Genomic DNA, 21,574 nt, shown 5'->3' on the forward strand with positions numbered 1-21,574 from the left:
ATGATCTTGCAGAACTTACTTTTATGAAATTCTCATATTCCGAAAAATCACATTTTCACACAAAGTTGTTTTGATTTAATGGTACACAAAGGTTTTTAATCACACTTTTATTATATTTTTCTTCTAGATCTCGGTTAAGATGAAGGATATCATTAAAAGATGTAGCTCAGCCTTTGTCATGCAAATTATGCTCATTCATATTCATTTTACTTCTCCAGTGAATTCTCTGCCAAGAAGATTTCTTCAAGATCATTCAAATCACATTTTGGATCAAAAATGGAAAGTTATAGGACACAGAGATGCAAAATATGAACATCCCTTTCATCAAATAAATGCCAATCAGGAGCTGTTTCTACGAAATGAGAAATCTAGAAATCAAGCAAGTATGCTGCCTATTGATTTGTCAGGATTGAGCAAAGCAGGAGCATCAAGAATTAAAGAAATAGATATCTCTGTCTTATCTCGTAATCCCGATCCCACACTTCCAATCGCACAAGCACCTCATGGTAACAAAAAAATTATGTTACTTGATCAGATAGACACAAGTTATGACAGGCTTCCTATTGTCAAGCCTCAAGTTGTTCGCAATCATCCTGTATTATCCTACACAGAAAGGAAAAACGGACCTATTTTTCCTTTTATACATCTACCTTTTAAGGTGGTAACTTCATACCATTCTATTTCAACAGATAAAAAACATGATGGTAACTTTAAAGCGAAAAGCAATCATTTAACAAAAATGGAGAATGAACAAATATATGCAGCAAACTTCATATTACGATTATTGTACCAAATGTCAAATAATTACTATGGAGAACATTTATTTTAAAAAGTAAATGAAAATGCAAACGGAAATAATAGTAAAACTTTATATTTGGATGCATATTTCATATTTCAAGCCTTATGTAATATTATGTATATTTCAGTACTGTTGAAATAGTTTGAATTGAATATTTTAAGTCTAATAAGGGTAAGAAATACATTGCTTTAATGCAGGCATTTAAAAATAAATGTACATGAACTCTGGTCATAAGACATTTCTGAAATTTAAAATATCTAAAAAAATCAGTAATTTTATAAATGCGAAAATAATGCAATCCAAAATAATATTAAAATAAAACTGGTATACATAGTTTATGCATGTAACACAAATAATTTTAGTATATAACATAATAATTGAAAAATATCATTCCAAAATACTGACAGAAATAACAGCATAAATGCTTTAAGCATTAACAATAAAAATATCTACATTTCATACTCACAGCATAATTTAAGAAAATCAAGTGAAATTTTATGCTTGCAAGGTTTTAAAGCTGAAAGATAATTTCAATAGATTTTATTCTGATCCCTTCAACTTCTCTGTACAAAAATATATCGTTAAACTGCACTGAAAGTACATGACTGCACTTAAATACGTTAAACTGCATTTAAATACTGCACTGAAAATAAAACTTTGCAATAGTTATTGTCAGGTAATGATCAACTTAAGCTTATCTAGCCCTTTTCTATTTTATTTAGTTTTTAACTTCAAATATGAGAACATATGGAATATAATTCTGTAATTTGGACAATTTATTAAATCCCATAAAATTCTGCAAAATACTTAAATAATTAATTCTGTTTAAAGAATTAAAAAGGAAACATAGCACAACTTTTCAAAACCATAAATTTAAAGAATGCTCAACATAGTCAAGTCAAAAGGTGATTGATGTAAATAGCATTAATTTGTCTGCATTAACCCTCTGAGTGACACAGCATTTATTAACTAAATTTGAAGAATTACTTATTTTAGTTTCTCTTTTCATAAACTTACACTCATTAAGATGATACTTACATTATTAAAGATAGTGAAAAAGCAAAATATTTTAAATTATAAGCTAATATACATTAAGTGATAAAAAATCTTTTGACTGGATACAGTCATGCCATTTAGGAGGTTAAATTTTGAAAGTTTCATGAAACTGAAAGCAAATGAGTTTAACAGCAAATTAAAAGTGAAACTGTAACAGTCTCTTTTACAACTACATGATATATTCTATTCCAATAAAATAACAAATTTTCCTGCAGTATAATGTTAGCAAATGCCTATCCAATTCTTAAAAAATGAAATTAGTATTATAAATAATTAATACATGTATGTAAAACCTGCTTACAGAGTAAAATAAATTTGCAGAAACTCCATTCGTACTGCCTATTATTTCAACTATGCTACAACAAGAAAAGTAATATCAGTGAATTTTTTTTTTTCAAACAGCAGATATGATTACTGAAAATTAATGTTAGCACTTATTCCATTCTTAATATTAATGCATATTAAGTAATAAAATACTAAAAATATTGCAAAACCATATATTATTAATGAATAAACTTTATATTATTAATGGATGTCTCAAAAATGGTCTCATAAAGCAGTTTAATCAGACATATATTATAGTTTTCTTACACATTTTCCACTCATTGGATAACTAAAAAATGGCTAAATAAAATTATCACAATTTAAAATCTTTCAGCAATAGACCACTACTATTATCTAATAAAAATTTTGTACCATTCTTAACTATTTGCACTAGAATGATGTGCCTCACACTGAGATGATTCTGGCAGTTTAATTTTAGTCACATTTTTTAAAAAAATTGGATTTTTGTATGATTCACTTTATTTAGATAATAAGAAAATTGCAATAAAAATCAGTTATGTAAACTAGGTACAGGAAACACAGTACAAAGTCCGTAATCCGGACGTCCATTATCCGGAATGATCTATAATAATAAAGTAAACAAATAAATATTAAGCTCTTTTTTTTTTTTTTTTCTGTAAAATTTGATATCCTTTAGATCATAATTGCTCTTTATTTCATCAATTAATGTTTAATATTTTAATTGTATAATTTCTGCATGCCATCTTACCAGATTTAAATTGATGATCTATAATCCGGAAAAAACCCTAATCCAGAATTGCCGAAGTCCCGACGAGTCCGGATTACAGACTTTGTACTGTATAACAGCCTATCCGAATGGAAAGATTTGAAAGCATTTATATATTTAATTCCTGCAGAATACATATCATTAGATGACTCTCTAATCTCTAATCAAGTATAACAGTTGCCTGTGGCATGAATAATTTATTCAACAAAAAGAATACTTTGTTAAGAAGTTGCAAAAGGGCTACAGGAATAGTAACAGTAGTATTAAAGATTTCATTCCTTTGTTTAAATTTTGAGCTGTGCTTGGATGAGAGTCATCCACAATGCAGGAGGATTATATAAGCAAGCATAAAATGGAAAGATGCAGGCCCAAAAAATTATTATAAACAATTAATTTAGAACAGAAAAAGGGAGATTCACAAATTAGAATTAGAAATTGTGGAGCTACTGTTAATTTAAGTTATAATTTTGAGTTACTGACTTTTATCTCATATATTCCCTCTCCTTCAAAGACAAAAAGGCTTAGTGATAGAAAAGCCTTTTTAATAAAAGCATTAGAGTTAGCAAAACAAGAGCAATATAATTTTGGGAAAAATCATAAAATTTTGATCTAAATTTTAAATGCAACATATGACTAATAAGTGCAAAATTTAGAATTCTTTTGAAATTTTCATTCTTATCTTAAATTAAAATATTCATAGAGTCAGAAGGATGATTTTCACCTGTCTCAGGAACGTCAATCTTTAGTGCAGTTTATCTACAAAATTCAAATAAATGTGCTTGTTTATCTGCAAGTTCAAAATTTGTAACATCCAGTAAAATGAAATGTGGAATTACTATTTCAGTTCATAGCTAATTCAGTTTCAATTTTTTTTTTCAGGCACATCCTTAATATTTAGAAATGGAAATAAAAAACTGTTCTCTAAATAGTCACTGATTTAAAATTTTTTAAGGGATCAAACATTAACATATATATCAAGGTCATCAAATCTCCGCATCTACACAAAAGTGCTTTCAATCGCCTACTCAAAAAGATATTCACCCATTTCATAATTCCATTTTTTGATTTATGCTTATTTATAATATAGCTGGATAATTACTTTCTTTCAATATAAGAATGTGACATTACAGTTACTTCATTCATACAGAACTGAGAAATAGTCTACCCACATTAAAGTTCACATGAAGAATTTTTGTTTAAAGTTATTTTGATTTTGCTGTTTTGAGAAAACATAACAATTATTGTTGATGGAATGAAAGCTTAATAAATCAATATTTTTCAAAAGGTTTTGAATTTATAAATTTTGTGAGTACACTTAATTTTATTATTTTGTTAATAATGTAAATCTAAACATCTTCATTAATATGAAATAAGTAATTTATTTTGAATTCTTGCACTTTTAAACTGAATAGTAATGATGTTTTTATTATTAAATTGAATTAAAAAAATTTACACTGTTTTATGAAGATATCAGGCTAAAATTTTTTGGTATTTGAAGTTTGAATTTTAATGATTTAATTTCATAAAGTAAGAATAGAACTTTAAAATTTTTAAAATATTTTATTTAGGGAAGGTTACTACTGCAGTAATAATTAGAAATTTGGATTGCTGTTAAAAAATTCTGAATTATGTTTTTGAGAGTTTTGATAAGCCTTTCCTGAAAAAATATGATTATGAAGATTCTAAGCCTATTTTTTATTACTGTAGGTACTATAATATTTTATTCCTTAAATTTTTAAGGCTAACCAGAGTATAAAAGTTATCAGTCTTCATTTGAATTTGAATCTTTGGATATTTATTTTTATTTTATAACACTGAGGAATTTTATGGCCATAAATCATAATTAATAATTTCTCATAAGAAATTGGCTAGCTTTTAGCATAAAAAGTAAGAAATTTAGAACTAATTTCACAAAGAGTCAAAAATTACGATTTCAAGAGTCAAGTAAAAGTCAATACTATCAAATTTCAAAATACCCTTATAAATATTCAAAATAAGAATTAAAGAAATGTGAATCCTCCTCTTGAAAACTTTTTCTCGGATTTGATTGCGTTCCTTTTCTTTTGTATTTTTCTGGTTTTTGTAATTTTTGAGGTTTTAGTATTTCACATTTCTTTAATTCTTATTTTGCATATTTACAGGGTATTTTAAAATTTGATGGTATTGAATCTCTTACTTTTTGTCTATACTGATTAATTTTCACCAGTATATTATGCAGAAATACTTACAACAATAATTTTGTTTTTAAATGAAAAATTTTGTGATGATATATATATATATACACACACAATGCTAAAACCCAGTTACCTTGTATAAGGAATGGATGTTTTCACTTGCTATTGTATTTAAGCATCTCATAGCCATCAAAAGTAATAACACTGATTTGCTTGTGACCTGCCCAATTTCCATCAAAGTTTTTTTTTTTTATCATGCAACTGTATTATGTTCCTTTTCTACATTAATTAATGTCAAAAGTTCATTTTATGTTACTTTACAATAAGTAATGTGGATTCATTTATAATGAGTAAATAACCATTTTTAATAGAATTTTATGAACATGTAAAAGAAATATTTTTCTTTTATAATGACTATAGCAATTTTTACAAAAGACTTTCAAGACAAGAACTGTAAAAATTACATTATGATATTCAAGCAGTGATTTTTATGACTAGCAACCGTGAATTTTTATGATTATTTCTTGAAAAAAATAGACTCCAAATTTAGAACAATTTTTATAATATTTGGAGAGAACATTTTAAGAATTTTAAAAACTTACATTTTCAGTTACAAACATTTAAAAACTGGATTGTAAATTTAGCTTATATTGTGTAATATTTTTTTATTATTTTCAAATTAGATTTTTCTGCTTCATTTTGTATGTAAGATATGAGAACATTCATCAATAAAATGTCACCGTATGGTGAAACGTAAGTGCTATGTCCTTGAAGAAAAGAATTTTCTTCCTTATTGAAAAAGAAAAAAAATCTTATATAATGCACAAAATTTATCTTCATTTGTTAAGGCTCTATCTAATTCTTTTTCTAAAATTGCTTTTCTGTTGCTAAGCCCTTTTCTTTCTGAAGGGCAGGCTATGTGAGCTATAAAATATTGTTGCGTTATGCAGGTTCGTGGATTTGGAATAATTGATGATAACACTACATGAAGAATCAAAACACAATTTATTTGTCAGTATTACACAGGACTATTCCAAAGACACTGTCGCTGAAAAACTATGATAAACCCATTGAAACAATCAGCAACTTCATGTTATAACAGCAAAGCACTAAATTACAGTTCCAGAGTCGGTCACTCACTCTCATCGAGCTAATTTCTGAACTCAAGACACTACTACTACACCACTGAATTCAAGATACTCCACATCCAGGCACGGTATATATAGTTTCAACCTACCTACAAAAATATTTTTTGAAAAGCCACTAAGAATGTGTTTTAGAATGTTCTCGCTCCGTCTATGGCATATTGCCAATTTTGTTGCCAAATGGGTGATTGTGCTCCAAATCTGGCAGCCCTAGCTGGGCATTTCACAACAATATGATGGAAAACTACCAATTTTAATCAAGCTGTAATCCTCATTTTTAGTTGGCTATGCCCTCTTCCTGTCTGCATCATCTGACAATTAATCTATTGCACCATTATGTAAGAGTAACATACAGGATAATTCTCATCCAATCACCATCCAAAATTCAAACAAAGAAATCAACTTTATAAATACCTCTTTCTTAAAATGCACACTAACTTTCCTGCCTTTCTCCCGCTAAGCTAAGATGTGCTGTTGCATTGCTTTGCTCTCTATGTCATCCATTGTCTAAAAAACGTAATATGCTATGAAAAATTGTGGGGTGCTTACTGTATCCAAAATGATGTGTGATTGATGATATGAATAAAGAATGCCTAAGAATAAATTAATGTGTTGTTTTGGTCATGTTTGTCTGTGAATGTCAACTTATGAATCTACACAACTTTATCATTCCATATACACTGTAAAGAATCATTAAGTATATACAAAATTTACATTACATTATATATATATATATATATACAGTACAAAGTCTGTAATCTGGACTCGTCGAGAGTTCGGCGATTCCGGATTAGGGTTTTTTCCGGATTATAGATCATCAATTTAAATCTGGTAAGACGGCAAGCAGAAATTATAAAATTAAAAATATGAAATCGTAATTTATGAAATAAAGAACAATTATGATCTAAAAGGTATCAAAATTTACAAAAAAAAAAAAAAAAAAAAAGAGCTTAATATTTATTTGTTTACATTATTACACATTTCTTTCAATGTAAGTTGTTTAGGATGCTTCCACAAAAAATTCAAAAAGTTTCTTTCTTGTGTCATATATAATGGACTTTCCAATGCCATACTTTTCACATAATTTTGAGATGGATAGGCCTTAATCTATTTTTTGCAGGAATTCCACTTTTCACAAGAAATTCCAAAAAGTTTCTTTCTTGTGTCATATATAATGGACTTTCCAATGCCATACTTTTCGCATAATTTTGAGATGGATAGGCCTTTATCTATTTTTTGCAGGAATTCCACTTTTTGTTTAATGGACATCAAAACATGCTTTCGGTTTGTAGATCCTTTGGCAGCTCCAGAACTGAAAACTCTTTTTGACATAATCGAAAGTTCAAGCTCAATTTTTATAAAATTGTTCTAACAGTCTGAAAAAAAAAAAAAAAAAAAAGAAGAAGAAGAAGTCCGGATCCAGTTAGAAGATTAAGAAACAGCACAATCTGCAACATTAACTGAAATGCCTTAGATAATTTTAGCCTAGCTTATACCATCTGTTATACGCATGCGTAAATGCATTATGCGCATGCGTAAATGCATTATGCGCATGCGTAAATGCATTATGCACATGCATAAATGCATATGCACATGCGTAAATGCATTATGCGTTTATGCATGTGCATAAAGTTTGTAGCTTTGAGGTCCAGATTACAGATCATTCCAGATTATGGATGTCCGGATTACAGACTTTGCCCTGTATACATTTATATATATATATATATATATATATATACAGAAACACTTGCACATAAATCACATGCACAAACACATGCCTTGAACAGAGCTCTGTCTGATAGCTCAACCACAGAATTTAAATAGAATCCCTTTAAGCTCTTAAGGCTCCATTCAAGTTCTTTTGTTCAGTAGTCATGCACACAATATGCTGTTCTAATATGCTTAATTATGAGATCTATTTTTAAGATTTTAAGATTTGATATCTTATTATCTTTAAGAATTAAGTATTACACCAGTCTCGTATAGCCTTTGTTTAGAAAAGAAATAAAAACAGAGGTGGGCATAAAATAATAGTAATGTAACAGTGTTTTCCTATAATCTCACATGGATGAATCTTGACATACTGAACATAAATGATTTTAAGGCCTAATAATTTTTTCAGTAAACTTTACAAAACTTATGAGGGGAAAAATATAAGAAGTGTCAATCAAAGATATTCTTAAAGATTGTTACATCTGATTCTTATACCTTTGTAAGTTTGCTACACAATATAACTTCAAGCATATAGGCAATTGAAAGGCATGAAAAAGAGTTTATTTGTTACATCCGGGGATACATTATAAGCTCAGTTTGCTACACCAAGATCTGACTGTATAGAGTATAAGTAATTTAAATTTATATTTTTATGTATTTATAGATATGGGATTCATGCTCTCTGAGAATGAAAGTCTTCATTCTGAAGAAGCATTTAGGCAATCTTTTATGAAGGTATTGTTTAAATGGGCAGGTTGATTTGAATTCTTTTTAAATTATGCCATCAGGTTTGAGAAAAAAACCCGATTTTTTTTGCTTAAACCACCAAATAAGAGGAAAAAAAACTGTCTTTAAGTGCATTACAAAAAAGAAAGAAAGATATTACAGCTAATATACAAGAATTCCATAGTCAAGATACATGCGGTTTCCATATATAGTATCAGCATATGTTTTCATATATACAGTGTATGCGGTACATAAGAATTTATAAGAATTTCAGGGTTTTAGGTCTCAGAATATATATGGATCCTACACGCATGAGCATTATTTGTGAAGTTTCACAAACATATGTTATGGACTCCATGTTTCTGAGGCTTCTACAGTGTTGAGTTGTAATTCTTAGATATTTAACAATTGTATTTTCTTTAATCATTTTAAAACTAAATTCGAAAGCTGTAGGAAAAGAAATGAAAGAGCTGTACATCCTGTAGTTTAATTGAAAAAAAAAAAAAAAAGTAAAGAAAGCGTGTGTACGTGCACACTTTGCTGACATCTAGTTTCTGCACTTAAAAAGATGAGAAAATCTTGAGAACAATTCTGCATATTAATGTTATCAAGTTGGAAAAAATTCTGCTATAAGTTAAGGTTTCTTTGTATTTACTTTTGTCACTATTGTATTGGAAACAAAACTGCTATGGTTTCAGAATGCACATTCTTTCCTTTTTGATATAATACTACGTTCTTTTGTCCAATAATTAAGATTTCTGTATTTGGGTTAGAAAGAAGCAGATAGTTATTCTGTAGGGGATAAAAAAAAAAAAAAAAAAAAAAAAAAAAAACTTCTATATTTGTGCAATAGGACAACACATGTAAAGATATGCTGAGCTGGACAGTATTATAGGCCCTGCATAAAAATAAAATTTTGAGGACTGCTAATATAAAAAATACCCTCAGATACACCTGTTTTTTTTTTTTTTTTTTTTTTTTTTTTTTTTAATATATATAATAGAATATTTCTCCAACAAGCATGACATTCAGCCTAACAAGTCTGAAAAAACCCTTTTATAGTTCTGTTTATTTACATAAAAATCTTTATTCTTTTAGAACATACATTTTTTGTAAAATTCAAAGCCATTATAAATTTCCCCTGTCATCTACTTTCAAAGAGTATTAACGAAAAATATTTTCATCGTGAATTGGGAAAGTTCTTACTTTAAGAAATAGCTGCAAAAACTGATTAATAGGTAAATCTTGAAAATATTACCATACAACATCAAATTAAATCTGAGCTGACGTTGTATTGCTGGCGTCAAACAAAACCACATTCTAGGCAAAAGGAACTGACACTGCGTTAAATGCATGTTCTAACAATGCATTTATGTGAAAACGGTCCGAAGTTTCAGCCAAAAAGATAAGAAACATAAAAAGATAAAAGCATGATATCAGTTTTATTTCTTGAATGGAATAACGCAACATGAAACTGAGTGTAAAAAAAAAAAAAAAAATATCCCTTCACGATAAATATTCCCACATGAACTTTAAGTCTTATTACATGAACTGATATATTGGATGGTCTAAAAAGTATTGAGCCTTTTGATTATAACATAACATTGGGGCTTTAAGTCTCAGGGTACATGAGTCATCAAGTCAGTACAACAAGTCATTTAAGAATTGAAACTCGAAGCTAGTGTGCAAAAAGGTGCTGGAATTCTTATACTCAGAGTAAGGCACTGCACCATGAAGATAAGTGTGAGACTGCAAAACTGTGTTACATATCACATTTTTATTTTAAAACAGGTACAAATGCTGTTCAGGCCCATGAAGAAATTTATGCTGTTTAGGAGCAAGATATACCATTAAAAGCAACAGCCAAATGATGGTTCAGTCACTTTTGTTCTGGAAATTTCAGTATTCAAAATGATCCTTGTAGTAGGCGACCAGTCACTGCGAGGAGTGATGAAATTCAGATATTCTGGGAAAAGCCAAGCAAGGTTTAAATACCAGAAGGCCATTTAACAAAATGGTGCATATGTGGTTTCATAACGCTGCTTTAGAATAATAAATAAATTTTCAATTTTAAACTCTAAAGGCTCAATACTTTATATTCTTATGCAAATATTAATAATCTTGCTTTATTTACTTTTAATTACTTTGCTTTCTCTTAGGCATACTACAAAAGCTGCTTGATGTAATTCAATGAAACAATTAGTTAAATGATTCTTAACACAATAACAATAACAAATATCTTAAGGAAGTTAAAAGCTGACACATTCAAATACATAATTTTAAGACTAGCTGACAAATCTTTATGACTTGTTTAGTTACTCCTCACTGATAATAACTAAAAAAAAAAAAAAAAGGAGGGGGGGTCATTGCAGTTACATTATTTTCAAACTCCAGAACAAAACTGAAACTAACTTAGACAAACCTGACAAATGAGTCAATATCAAAAAGCAATTATTGCTCTGAGAGTGAAATCATTTGAGGTAGTGCACATTAAAAAATGTCAGATGTTGCATGATGCATGGATAAAATGAATGAAATTCATCAGCCTAAAGGCCTATTATGCCTAGCAATGTTTATAGAGCAACTTATCTAAAAAAAAGATGAACATGGATGAAAAAAATGCAGAAGTAGACAAACTCGCAGAAATAGGATCTAAAATTTCAGAATCCTAACTATTTTGCTACTATGTAGCTTAATAAAAAAATTTAAAAAAAAAATCAGAATTGCAAAAGATTGCCTTACTTCAACATGCTAAAAGTTAAGCTGTTAGAAAAATCTAAAAATTGACAATTAAAAGTACACAAAAATAGCGAAGTGCGTTAGTTATAAGTACCACAGCAGTGAGAAACTAACTAAATACCACAGGAATGAGAAAAAGAAATCTAAGAATGCAAAAGACATTAGGTGCTATAACTGCATGCGAAAAGGCCCAAAGCATCAGGATGTAGAAAAAATAAATGCAAGAATCCTACTCAAGCATCTACTAAATTTTCAAGTCATTCTTTCGCTACACTTATTAAATTCTAATGAAAGAACTAGAAGAAATTCTTCCTAGAATTATTAAATGCTAATGAAGAGTCAATTTTCTCTGATATACATTAAGGAATAGAATGCAAGAATAAGAACACGTAACTGGTAACTTGATTCAGGAGCAACCACACACATGTGCAGTGACACAAATAAATTCACATCAACAACTGAAATAGAAAGCGAAATTTAGTTAGCAAATAATGAATTTGTGGAAGCCAGAAGGAAAGGAAAAGTTGAAATTTATGCAAGTGTCAATCAATTTCATAACACATAATATTCAATGGCATATTATATGTTCCCAACCTAAAAATGAACTCAGATTCAGTTAATTTAGTAACACAACATAAATGTACTGTCTATTTTAAAAATAACCATGCCTGGATTGATGATAAAAATAATCATGTAACAACAAGCAACAAAGAAAAATAGCCTATATGTTGTATATCAACAGAACATAACCGATGTTTTAAATTTTGCAAAAAAATAATGCAATTACACCTAACAGTAAATTGATCCTGTGGCAAGAAAGGTGTGGCCACTTAAATCTATCCAATTTAAAAGTAAAGCATCCTAAAATGTTGGTGCATAGTCTAAATATTCCAAAATGTAAAAAAAAAAAAACCTTCTTTTGTTGAATTTGAATAAAATGCAAACAAAGTTAGCATTCTAGAGAAAAGCATATGCAGCAAACTGTGATATTCTTGAACTTGCACAGATTGATTGTTACATCTTTGGTGGTGTGAAATATTTCATAACATTAATCAGTGACAAAACGTGGAAAATTACTGTATGCATCATACAGAAAATATCTGAAGACCTTGACGCATTTAAAAACTACAAATTTCAGGCTGAAAACCTAACAAGGAAGCACTGAAAATATTCCACAGTCATAATGCCAAAGAATTTAAAAGCCATGAATTTAATCAATTCTGAGAAAAGGAAAGCATTAAAAATGCCAATTCTCAGTTGACTGTAGACCACAACAAAAGGAATTGCAGAATACACAAATCGCATCCCAGTTGAAATATCTGTTGTTCAAGTCAAAATTACCCCAAGGCTTGTGAGCAGAAATGGTATCCTTAGCAGCTTACATCTATAACCGCTTCCTGCTAAAAGCAGATAAAAAATGCATGAAGAAATATGGCCTAAAGGAGAGCCTATGGAATCACATTTCAGGGTTATAGGAAAAAGCTTTTGCATCAACCAATTCAAAAAAGAAAAACAAATTTCTTCCACAATGTACAGAATACATTCTGACTGGATATTCCAAGGAAACAAAAGCATATTTCTATAGAAACCTGGAACTTGTGATGTTAGATTTTTGGAACTGCCAGAAACTGAACCAAGATTGAAAGCTTCAACAGCTGCCAAACTGGAATTCATTGAATTTGTTTCCAATGAAGGAAATTCAGTAGCTAACAAGAATTCCGAAATGCCAGATGAAAGGAAAGCACATACTGAAGAAAACGTAATTCAAGATCAAAGTTTCAGAAAGAGGACCAGGAAAACATATGTTTCTGAAAACAGGAAAATTGAGCAGACCAAGAAAGGTCTGTCAGCAAAAACATGCTAATTTGGTACACTCTGAAGATTTTGCAGATTCAGGAACTGTAGAAGCTTTATACACTCCAGATTTTGGGGGGGGGATGGAGAGCAGCTATGTAAGAAGAATACAATTCCTTAATGAGAAACAAAAGATGGGAATCAACTGATTTGCCAGATAATGGAAAAGTCACTGGCTGCAAATGGGGTACTCCAAATAAAGCAAAAGGCAGACAGCACATATGATCCATACAAGACCAGACTCACTGCTGATGGATGTTTACATAAATATGGAATAGACTATATAAAAACTTTTTCACCCATAGTTTGCTACAACTCTGTATGAACACTACTCACTTTACCTGCTGAATAAGATCGGAAGATACATCAAATGGATGTTCAAACAGCTTATCTGAATGGAAAAACTGATGAAGAGATTTGCATATCTCAACCAGAAGGCTTTGTAACTTCTGAAGACAAAGTTTGCAACCCAGAAAGTTAATCCACAGACTTAAGAAAGCCAAACAAATGTGGAATCTAAAATTACGATGAAACGTTTTTGGAAGCTCAAATTTGAAAAGCCAATATTGGATAACTGCATTTGTATTCAGAAAAGAATGGATAATTGTATCATAATTGCTATATATGTAATGATTTAATAATTCTAACAAAAAGTGAATGTTCTATGATATACATTAAGAAAACTCTGCGTAAAACTTTTGAAATAAGGGATTTGGGTAAAATGATAGTGTTTAGGCTTTAAGAATGAACAAAATGGAAATGTATCAATTAACCAAATTCAGTGCATAAAAGAACTCTTGGCTAAGTATGGTATGCAAGAATGTAAGTCTATATTAACACCATCAGAACCTAACATTAAACTATGCGAATCTTCAAATGTTACCAAAGTAAATAACAGCCGCCTTTATAATGCAGAGAAGATGTAGAATATTTGACATCACATCTTGGCAACATTTTGACATTGATAAAATGCCATGATATGACAATTTTTAGACATGTGCATTCTAACCTTTTTTCAAAGTTTATCAGCATTACCATTAGAATAAAAAGAGACTATAACTGCCTTTTTAAGAATTTCAAGTCTGCATAAAATTCATTTTGTAATTTTTTACTATTTTATTTTATTGAAATGTATTAATCTAAAGTAAAGACATCTAGTAAAATATAAATTTTATATACTTTTAAAATATTAAATTTAATCAATACTAAAAAACGTGTGCTAAACTATTGTTTAAAATTTTGTTAAAAATAATTAATACTTAAAATTTAATTTTTATAAATATTATTAGCAAAATATTTAATCTATACATTTTAGATATTGAAAAATAATATTTCCTAAATATGAATAAAATGCAAATCTAATTCTCTGTAAATAAAAATTGAATATGTTAATTTCCTAAATATGAATAAAATGCAAATCTAATTCTCTGTAAATAAAAATTGAATATGTTAATAGTATATACCTCCATATAAGCATCATAAATATATGCAAACTTAATTCTTTAGTAATAAATATTATGGCCAAAAGCATAGATATATTACTTAATATCCTCCATAGTTTTACAAATTAAGTTTGCTGAAAATCAAAGAGCTCTGGGTGGTGTCTTTCGTGAAGCACTTTCCAAAACTATTTTCACAATTGCATTGCAAATGGAAAAAATGCCAGAATAGCTTAAGTAAAAAAAAAAAAAAAAAAAAAAAAAGAGATAGAAGAGTATGACTCATATTTTACTTTAAAATGCTTAAAAATGTACATTTTTTTAAAAAAAAAGCAAAATTTTACATTTATGCGTTTTTGAAAAAGTCCACGACAATGAAAAATTTAGCTCAACATTTCATATAATTTTTATATATTAATTAATTAATTGTCCTGATGAATACCTTAAAAATATTTGTAGATATATTTCATTTGTGTTAGTAATCTGGTTTCAGTGTGCACAAATATATTTTAATTGCTAAAACGCTACTTTTTCTTTCTTTCTTTCTTTTTTTCAAAATATTTATTTGTTTTCATCTGTTAAATAAATCCATAGTGCATATAATTTGCAAAATAATGCATCCTTAGATTTAAACTAATTATTATCATGCTTTTACACATAGCAGTTAAAAAATACTGAAATAGATGTATCTGGTGAAAGTAACATTAATCATTAAATGCTTTAATTTATGATACATACATTAGAGGGTGAAATTTTGAAGCAGCCAGCAGTTTGCATGGGACGAGTGCAATGTATATGCTCCTCAACAACCAATCAAATGAGATGGAGGAGATTTAAAAGTAGATGCATTAACAGCTTTTCTTAGTAAAAAGTTTGTGAATTTCTTAATTATTGTGCAAAAACCTTTTATTTGTTATCAATCTTTGTAGCCTTTAATGTGTTTCATTTTATATATTTTTATTTGTTATCTTTAGATGTTTTATCTTCATGTCTTATTTTATTGATAGATTTTGTTCAATGCATTGCTAGTGTTAAACTTTACTAACGAGCCTTAATTTTCAATATAGTTGCTTATGTTATGCATCAGAAAGCATTTACATAATCATGATCAAATTATTTAAATAAAAGACTGAGCTGTTCTGTTAAAAGCAGATTTCGTTATTCTATCAAAATGCAGTTGTGTGTTTTGATACAAGGAAGCTTATTATTATTATTATTATTATTATTATTTGTATATGAGTAGATATTGATCTCAGTTATATAAGCTAATGAAGTGTACTCATGCAACTTCCAATCATGTGATTATGTTAGAAATAAAATTTTCATGAGTACTATATTAAATTAATATTCAGTAATTTTGTAGTGGGTTTTTAACACACACGATTTTATAACACAAGATGTTCCCACAGAATTATTTCTGCCTGGATAATTAACTTCACAAATGTAAAGTTAAAAATTAAAAAAATATTTGAATAAATGTGAAACATGAATAATAAGCTATAAATTATAAAATAAATTTCTCCAAATCAGCAGATTCTTACTACATTATAGCAAAAACTAATTAATTAATTAAAGCATAGTCAAATTATGATTCCATAAAATATGAATTTACCCTAATCTAGATGTAATTTTATTGTGGCATTCTTGAAATGATTGGTTTTTGAAGTAATTTCAAGCATCTTCAATTTTCCAGTTTAGCCTCATAGGGCTAAATGGCTGAAAATGGCTGGTCAAAAATTATCCGATGGATTTTATTTGTAATCATAACTGCATTTGCCAGTTCATCACTGTAGAACAAAACACACTGATATTTGTTTTCATTACATAAGAGAGATATATGGCATAAAGGAAACTGACATTAAAAATATGTCTACAGCTAAAATGCCCACCAATATTTTAATGAGGAATCTTGGCAGAACCAAACATAAAAAATGTATGAATCCATTAAGTCCAATGAATTTTTTTTTTTACAATTCACTTTTCAGCTCTGTGAGGGATGTGTTGGCAAATTTCTATTCCTCCTTGCATTTGTGCAGTCCTGAAGAGCATAAGTATATAATCCTGTGGTAGACACCAAGAAATGTGCGAAGATTGTGTGTCCTCCTGATGTGCCTATTCAGGGTGTGTATCATCCGGGTTATCGACATAGCCAATAGCTGTGATTCTTTTCCATGTGGTGCAGAGAGGTAACGCACATAATCCTAATATGTAATATAGCTGTTGAAAACTGGAATGGGAGTAGCAATCTAGCAGAGTGTCCTGGTCAGCATTTATATGAAGTATCTGTTGTGGTCAAGTACCTGACAACCTAAACAAAGTATACTCTACTGACATAGCGTAGTAGTTTACTCTAGTCAAGTTAATCATCTATTATTCATCATATGTTTTTCCTCACATGTCATAGAATGATATATCTTGCTCATCTGCTCAAGAAAGCACTGATTAAAATTTACGTTTCACTTACATCAAGTATGCTCCTTTGGTAAGCAACCATGTTTCACACTAGGCAATACTCTTAACATTACCAAAAACCAAACAACACATGTGCTATAAGAATACTGCATCACATGAGCTCACTGCAGTGTTGCTTCTTTTTCTTAAGATTGAAAATTTATTTGTTCAAACATTCAGCAGAATTTATGAATATTTATCTGCATAGTTTTACACTCATTTGATTTCCCAGAATTTAAATTAATAATAGCCAGAAATTAAATAAGATACATTACGGCATATAACATGCACCTATAATTTTAAGCTACGTTTTAATTTTTAGGTATATTTTCCATATAACACATACCCTTTTCTTTCTGAAGAAACTGAAAGATACATGTGTGATGCTTTTATCTTTTGAAGTCATGCATTTTAAAATTTTTTCCAGGCTTTCAAACAATGGTATATTGAACTGACAAGCAATAAGGGACACAGTACGTGAGTGGAGGAAAATGCTTGGGGAAGTAAATAATTCTGCACAGACAGTGGGTTGTATTTAATGCAGGTGTGAACAAGAATGTTATTTTAACATTTTGAGAAAAGAGGGGCTTAATTTGGGGTAAGAATACACTTCCGACCCAAATGAATTCACAGAATTAGGAGTCAGATGTTTTCTCTTTCTGTAGTTATTTGAAGCTCTGATTTTGAAGAGAACACTGAAGGAACTACGTTTGCTTTAGTTGAAATATATTTGATTTAGCGTACCTTTTAGTCACAAGTATGGCTCCTACCAATGAAACAAACACAGTACTAGTTTCAAATGCAAAATCATTCAATTTGTGAAAGAAAATGGAAATCGTGTTGCAGTAAGGATGTTTAGTGTTGGTGAAAGCTCCATATGTGAGAATAAGAAAAAAGAAATTACAATAATTAATATGCCAAAGAATAAATGTGCTTTGCATAAAGGAGTAACAAAATGGCCTACCTTAAAAAAAAGTGCTACAAAATGGGTCCTAGAAAAATACCAGAATGGACAAGTCTTATAATAAAACCGCAAATGCTTATTTGCCTTAAAGTGGGCCAAAAAGAATGCAAATGCCAGTGAAAACTTTGAGTTGGTGTAGCATGTTTATGGCATACAATAATTTAGTTCTAGGAGAAAAAAACAAAAGTTTCACAAAGGCTTCTGGAAAATTAGGACAACAAATTGATAAATTACCAGAAGTATGTTATTAATCTAAGAAGGGAAAAAAAAATTACTCTCTTGATGGTTTATACTGGAAAATGTGGTTCATCAGAAAAAGCCATCTGTCACCACTCAGTGGATGACCAGTTAGGGCACTGGCATACAAATTTCAGCCTTCATTGCCAATGAACAGCAGTCTAGGTGCATTAACCAGGTGTCTGCTGCAAAGGTCCATATGCAGCAATAATCACTCAACTATTGTTGAGGACACACTGTTAGTAGCCCCTTGGTTCATCCGGATGGTCAGTTACTCAATAATTGCATGTCTATTCACTCAAATACACCTCCGCAGCCGCCATTCACCTCTGCTATCTATGGTTTGTGGTGCACCCCATTTGTCACATCACTGATTTTGGACAGTACCTCTTTGCCACGCAAGATATACTTTTACTACAGTGGCATGTGAATAGTTTACAGAATTAGCTGTTTTTTAAACATTTCCACCCTTGGCATGAAAGCCAATGATCATGCCCTTTTGGGCATTGGATAAATTACTTTGTTTATCATTATGCCAATGACTGTGATGTTTTTCTGTAATAGACAAATTTAAATGTAACAAAATAAAAAAATGACTTAAACTACACAAAGAAGAAATATAAAAATAATGACAGTTCTCATAAAGATAGAATTTAACAACTATAACAGAATAAGATATTTTTTGGATCATCACTTTAAGTGGTAACTTAAGGATCTCTAATATGGGAATAACAGCTAGTATTACATAAGACCCTCTAATAAGGTAAACCTAATTTTTTTCCATGTGCTTCTTTTTACGTGTTAGCTTTTCGTGTTCAGTTTCTCATTACAGTGATTTTCCATCTGCTTTTTTTAATTTATACTTTGTTTATCAATATGTTAAATATTTTCAATCATCCATTGATTCAACAAAACTTCGTTCCGTTTTTCTAAGAAAAGGAGATTGTGTTATGTACTAGGCTTTGTGAAAAACAATGATGAAATGACTTTACAGTGAGCTTACATAATGCTGTACAATTAAAAGCTCAAAACATCCACTTGAATTTCCTAAAAGCAAAATATTGCAGGACTCATCAAAATTGCTGAAACTGAAAACAGTCTCTATATGCATAGGAAAAACAATGCCAGAGGATTTTAGCTCAAAAAGAGATACTGAGATACATGCATTGTAAAACAGCCCCATGTCTTCTTGTTGAAATTTCCAACAGTGATGTCAAAATGCTTTTGTGAAATATGTCCTTTAGAGTCTTATCCTGATGAATTTATGTGGTAGTATAAAGGCTCAGATATTTTTTCAAAACTATATGGGATTTGCAAAATTATGCCTTCCAAAAATTTCTTATGATTAGATTGAGATTATTTTAGAAAACGGTTGCCTCCAAAATCTATAAGTTTGAAGAATAATTAACATAATTATAGTAACTGTCCAAAAAGACCAAAGAATAATATAATGGCAAGATAAGGATATACATTAAAGTTATAAAAGTAATTCTGAAGAAATGTTCAAAGAATAACCTAGAATAGATCGTAAATTGTCGAAAAGTTGTAAAACAATGTGTGTCTTGTTATTATACACTTCATGTTAAGAACGTCATTTAAATCTAATATATCCATAGTGTCTTGTATCATTACCTTTTAATCAGCTCTCATGATATACCACTGCTAACATTGTACCATTTCAATAGCAATGAAAATTGGATTTATCTTTCAATTAAAGTTAGTTTTCTATTTGTTAATATCCATGATTATTCTGACGGCATAGCATAGAAACAAAAAGTTTCTAAAACTAACAAAGCTGTGCAAAATTTGGGTGAATATAGCACTGGGTTCATGTAAGAAAATGAGAAAGGATGGAAAATTATAATGCTGGAAATTAAATATTAATGTGAATAGGGTAAAACTATATTTAGAGGCTGAATTTTTTTAGATTTAATCCTGATATTTACAGCTACTCATATGCAAGTAAGTAAGTCACATACACAAATAGAGATTCAGAATGTACTAAAAAATAACTTACCATTCATTTCACGCATTGCTTTGATAAAATCCTGTGGATCTTTGAAACTAACAAAACCATAACCTTTAGTTTTATTTGTTCTCTTATCACGTATTACTTTAGCTTTCACAAAAGACTGATATTTGCTGAATGCTCTAATTAAAACTTCATCAGTGACATCATTTCCCAAATCTCCACAGAAAATCCTGAAGTCATCTGAAATTTATGTTTACAAGTTAATGTAAAAGTAATATAATTATAAATATTGAAAAAATATAGCATCAAAGCCTGACAAAACATTTGAAAGTTAATTAAAAATAAAAACATGTCTATAATTAAAAAAAAATAATAGCCAAGCAAAAAATAATAGCAAGTCTTTTAATCAATAACCATAGTTATAGATAATACTAAACATCAACTATTAAGCTTAAAAATTCCCCTAATATTGGTATATAATTTAATACACAAAAACAAGATCAATGAACAAAAATATGTGATAAGTAATATTTGAGATTGTATTAATATGATAGGAAAACTAAATCTGAAAATATTATTAAATAATGATGTGAACTACCTGTTTGCGGATGTTTCTTTAAATAACCTCACCCAATGAGCACAAAGAAATTAAAAATTTATTGTAAATAATAGTGACATACAGTCAAATTGATTGTAAACTGCTTAAGAAAAAGACAGATAATAAGCAGTTCTTTGTTATAGCACAAGAAATATAATAACTTCCCCAAATCACTCAGATTAGAATATAAAATGCAATTTAGCTAGGTTTTTTTTGAATAGCAAACTGTCAAAGCTGATTAACAACTCACTTTTCCTGGCTCTCAAAGTTGTATTGATATGGGATTGCAAGGGCTTTTGGAAAAATACTTTTTTTTTTAAAAAAATGAGTTTTCTGAAAACTTTCAAAATGTCACTAAACTGTCAAGAAAAGTCAGTCGCCAACTGGGTAATAAATATTGCCACCAAGGTCTGTTAAAAGCATTAATTAAGGCCATCAAGGCCTGTTAAGAGCTAAAAATTAAACTTATATACTCAAAACAACATTAAAATCCTTAGTTCTGACAGAATTTTTACAAGCAATCTGTACATTTCATTGACTCAGCTGGGATTTAACAGTCTTATTTCATCATGTACCTCACACCTCACATTCATGCATTTTGTATGCAACTATATGCAATATTTATAAATTTATTT

General features: G+C 29.4%; 2 protein-coding genes across 2 annotated transcripts in view; one reads left to right on the forward strand and one right to left on the reverse strand.

The window, feature by feature from the left end:
• LOC118188012 (uncharacterized) overlaps positions 1-6,854 on the forward strand; it is a 35,786-nt gene extending 28,932 nt beyond the window's left edge. Inside the window, exon 2 of the mRNA XM_035358343.2 lies at positions 128-6,854. Coding sequence (XP_035214234.2) covers positions 128-829 — 702 coding nt within the window. The 3' untranslated portion in view covers positions 830-6,854. The remainder of the gene's footprint in view (positions 1-127) is intronic.
• LOC118188011 (uncharacterized) overlaps positions 1-21,574 on the reverse strand; it is a 145,614-nt gene that overhangs the window by 96,818 nt on the left and 27,222 nt on the right. Inside the window, exon 4 of the mRNA XM_035358340.2 lies at positions 20,387-20,581. Within this exon, the coding sequence (XP_035214231.1) occupies positions 20,387-20,581 (195 nt within the window). The remainder of the gene's footprint in view (positions 1-20,386; positions 20,582-21,574) is intronic.

This window comes from Stegodyphus dumicola, chromosome 4, assembly GCF_044657685.1.
Source record: "Stegodyphus dumicola isolate Sdum_Otavi_A_Nest chromosome 4, ASM4465768v1".
NCBI classification, from domain to species: Eukaryota; Metazoa; Arthropoda; class Arachnida; order Araneae; family Eresidae; genus Stegodyphus; species Stegodyphus dumicola.